This window comes from Syngnathus leptorhynchus, unplaced genomic scaffold, assembly GCF_054491065.1.
Source record: "Syngnathus leptorhynchus isolate UIUO unplaced genomic scaffold, UIUO_Slep HiC_scaffold_594, whole genome shotgun sequence".
NCBI lineage: Eukaryota > Metazoa > Chordata > Actinopteri > Syngnathiformes > Syngnathidae > Syngnathus > Syngnathus leptorhynchus.
Window position 1 is genome coordinate 6,484 of NW_028232489.1, and position 3,365 is coordinate 9,848.

The following is a 3,365-nucleotide window of genomic DNA, read 5'->3' on the forward strand; positions in this document are numbered from 1 at the left end:
AATGCAGTAGACCTCTACCTCGATATCTCTAATCGGGAAAAAGGATTGGGGAATAAATTCATCGGCTTTATAGATACCAATGGACGTAGTGGCAAGGAACTCGAAAAAGAATTGAATTGTCTCGGAAAAATCGAAAACATCGCCAAAGTAATCCGCGATTCTGAAATCGAAGAAGTCATCATTGCTATCGAAACCTCCGAGCACAATCGCTTGCGCGAAATTCTCAATATCCTCTTTGATTTTAATGAAGAAATACTCGTCAAGATTATCCCAGATATGTACGACATCCTATTGGGAAATGTCAAAATGAATCATGTCTATGGAGCAGTATTGATTGAGATTCAACAAGACCTCATGCCGCGTTGGCAGCGCTTGATCAAACGCTTGATCGATTTGGTGGTCTGTTCCATTTTATTGATTTTACTCTCCCCCTTGCTGCTCTATATTGTGCTTAGAGTAAGGTTTAGTTCTCCAGGGCCTATCCTTTACCGGCAAGAAAGAATTGGTTTAAATGGCCAACCGTTTAATATCATTAAGTTTCGATCCATGTATACCGACGCCGAATCCAATGGCCCACAACTGTCGCACGAAAAAGACAATCGAGTGACTCCTTGGGGACGATTAATGCGCAAATGGAGACTCGATGAACTGCCTCAGTTTTGGAATGTCATCAAAGGAGATATGTCGCTCGTTGGCCCGCGACCTGAGCGGAAATTCTACATCGATCAAATCATTCAGCAAAACCCACATTATAAGCAATTGCTCAAAGTAAGACCCGGAATTACCTCCTGGGGACAGGTTAAATATGGCTATGCTTCCAATGTGGAAGAAATGCTGCAGCGATTAAAGTTTGATATTTTGTATATTGAGAATCGATCCTTGGCACTTGATTTTAAGATCTTGTTTTACACCCTACTGGTCTTACTACAAGGGAAAGGGAAATAACTACTTTCACTTTAATTTCGAAAAATGTACAGCGACTACCAATCAGAACGCGAAAAAAAACGCTCCACCATTGCTTTGTTGATTCGAATGGCCACCGTCGATAAGAATATCGCAAAAGCAGAATCCCGCTTCATTGCTGATGTAGCCTCTAGTATGGGCTTGACCAGTGAAGACATCGAAGATGTCGTAAGAAAACCACAAGATTTTATGCTGACTCCGCCTACTGATGAGCATGCGCGCATGGAGATTTTGTATTACCTGTTATTCACGATGAGAGTGGATGGAGTGATAGAGGAAAGAGAAGAAAAGCTTTGCTACAAAGCGAGTTTGCGCTTAGGCTTTAATGAATTGATGACCCAAGATTTGATCAATGTGATGAAGACCTATGTAAAAGAAGATATTCCGCCAGATGCCATGTTGAACCACATCAAGAAATACTTGAATTAAAAAAAAATCCCGTGCCGCATAAGCAGCACGGGATTTTTTTTATACGCGCTCGATAATCATCGAAGACGCCCCGCCACCGCCATTACAAATGGCTGCTAGCCCAACTGAGCCCTCTTTTTGATGCAGCACATTGTTTAGCGTAGTAATAATTCGAGATCCAGAGTTGCCCAAAGGATGCCCAAGCGCAACGGCTCCGCCGAATAAGTTGACTTGATCTTCCGTGATCTTCATTTCTTCGTTGAAGGCCATGGTGACTACCGCAAAGGCTTCATTGACCTCAAAATAATCGATATCGCCAATAGACATGCCGGCCATTTTAAGCGCTTTGTTGGCTGCTAAAGGAGGGGCCGTGGTAAACCATTCTGGCTCCTGAGCCGCATCGGCAAAAGCAAGAATTTTTGCGACAGGTTTGAGGCCCAGTTCTTCCATCTTTTCTTTGCTAACCAATACCAATGCAGAGGCACCATCATTGATGGTAGAAGCATTCGCCGCTGTAACCGTACCCTCTTTGGAGAAAACTGGACGTAGGCTAGGAATTTTTTCAAACTTCACCTTTTTGTATTCTTCATCTTCTGTTACCATAAGTGGATCTCCTTTGCGTTGAGGAACCGCTACGCCAACAATTTCGCTGGCAAAAGCACCAGAGGTCGTAGCCTCAGCGGCACGTTGGTAAGATTGGATGCTAAAACGATCTTGTTCTTCTCGGCTGATATTGTATTTCTTAGCCGTTGCATCGGCACAAACGCCCATTGCCATATTGCCATATACATCGGTCAATCCATCTTTTTGCAAACCATCGATGATTTTTCCTTCCCCAAATTTTGCTCCCCAACGATTGGTGGGTAAGTAGTAAGGGATCGCAGACATATTTTCCATCCCGCCAGCTACAATGACATCTGCTTGTCCAAGCATAATGCTTTGCGCAGCGAGCATCACAGATTTCATTCCAGAGGCACAAACTTTGTTGACCGTGGTACAGGGCACATTATAGCCTATACCTGCGCCAATTGCGGCCTGACGGGCTGGTGCTTGCCCAAGGTTGGCCTGGCACACATTACCCATAAAAACTTCTTGTACCTGATCGGCAGAAACTCCCGCTTTTTCCAAAGCTCCTTTGATGGCCGTAGCCCCAAGGCTGGGTGCCGCAATACTAGAAAAAACGCCACCAAAACTGCCCATTGGCGTCCTTACTGCGGAAACTATATATACTTCTTTCATGGAGAAAATTTTTTAATGATTTTATTTGGTATAAATAAAGATGAGGGGAGAGTAGAATCACCACCTTAAACTTGGAACGGCGAAGTTAAGGAAAAAGTTTTGAAATTTCCCTTGCAGGAGGGGAGGAGAAGACCCTAGGAAATAGGCTTTTTAGGCCCATTCTAATCTAATTATTGAACGGCATTTTCTAAAAAACGTAAACTTCCACTGGCAGTATCTAATTCCGCCTTAACCCCAAGTGGGAGCATCGCATGGTCGGAGACATGGCCAAATGGGAAGCCGTAAATAACGGGCATGGATAATGATCCGAGGCGATCTTGAAAAGTTTCTTGTAAGCTTAAAGATCGATCATTAGGCCCAGCTTCACAATCTTCAAAAATACCTAATACAATGCCTGCTGCTTGGGCAAGATCTGTACTGTGCAGTAATTGAGTAAGCATTCGATCAATTCGATAAGGTTTTTCTCCAATGTCTTCTAGAAAAACGATGCGATTTTTAAAAGATGGGAGGTAACCGCTTCCACAAAGAGCGGCAATAAGCGATAGATTTCCACCTAGCAATCGTCCTTGTGCTTGACCACTTCGGATAATTTTGTTTTGCGCTGGATCAACCGCTAAGGGTTTTGGAGGATTAGCTTCAAGCAAAACGCTCCGCAAATGTTGTACGCTAAAGTCGGTAAAATCAGAGCTGGCCATTGGGCCATGAAAGCCGATTAAACCGCATTTTTTATAAATGCCATTCAACAGGGCCGTGAT

General features: G+C 43.7%; 1 protein-coding gene across 1 annotated transcript; it reads right to left on the reverse strand.

The window, feature by feature from the left end:
• Positions 1–1,431: 1,431 nt before the first annotated feature.
• Positions 1,432–2,610, reverse strand: LOC147036489 (uncharacterized). The gene has a single exon (XM_085905257.1). It carries the CDS (start codon positions 2,608–2,610, stop codon positions 1,432–1,434), a length of 1,179 nt encoding a protein of 392 aa, XP_085761383.1.
• Positions 2,611–3,365: the final 755 nt, after the last annotated feature.

Bases quoted from the DNA above. Each gene is read 5' to 3' on its own strand.
- LOC147036489 (XM_085905257.1), bottom strand. From the start codon at position 2,610: ATGAAAGAAGTATATATAGTTTCCGCAGTAAGGACGCCAATGGGCAGT.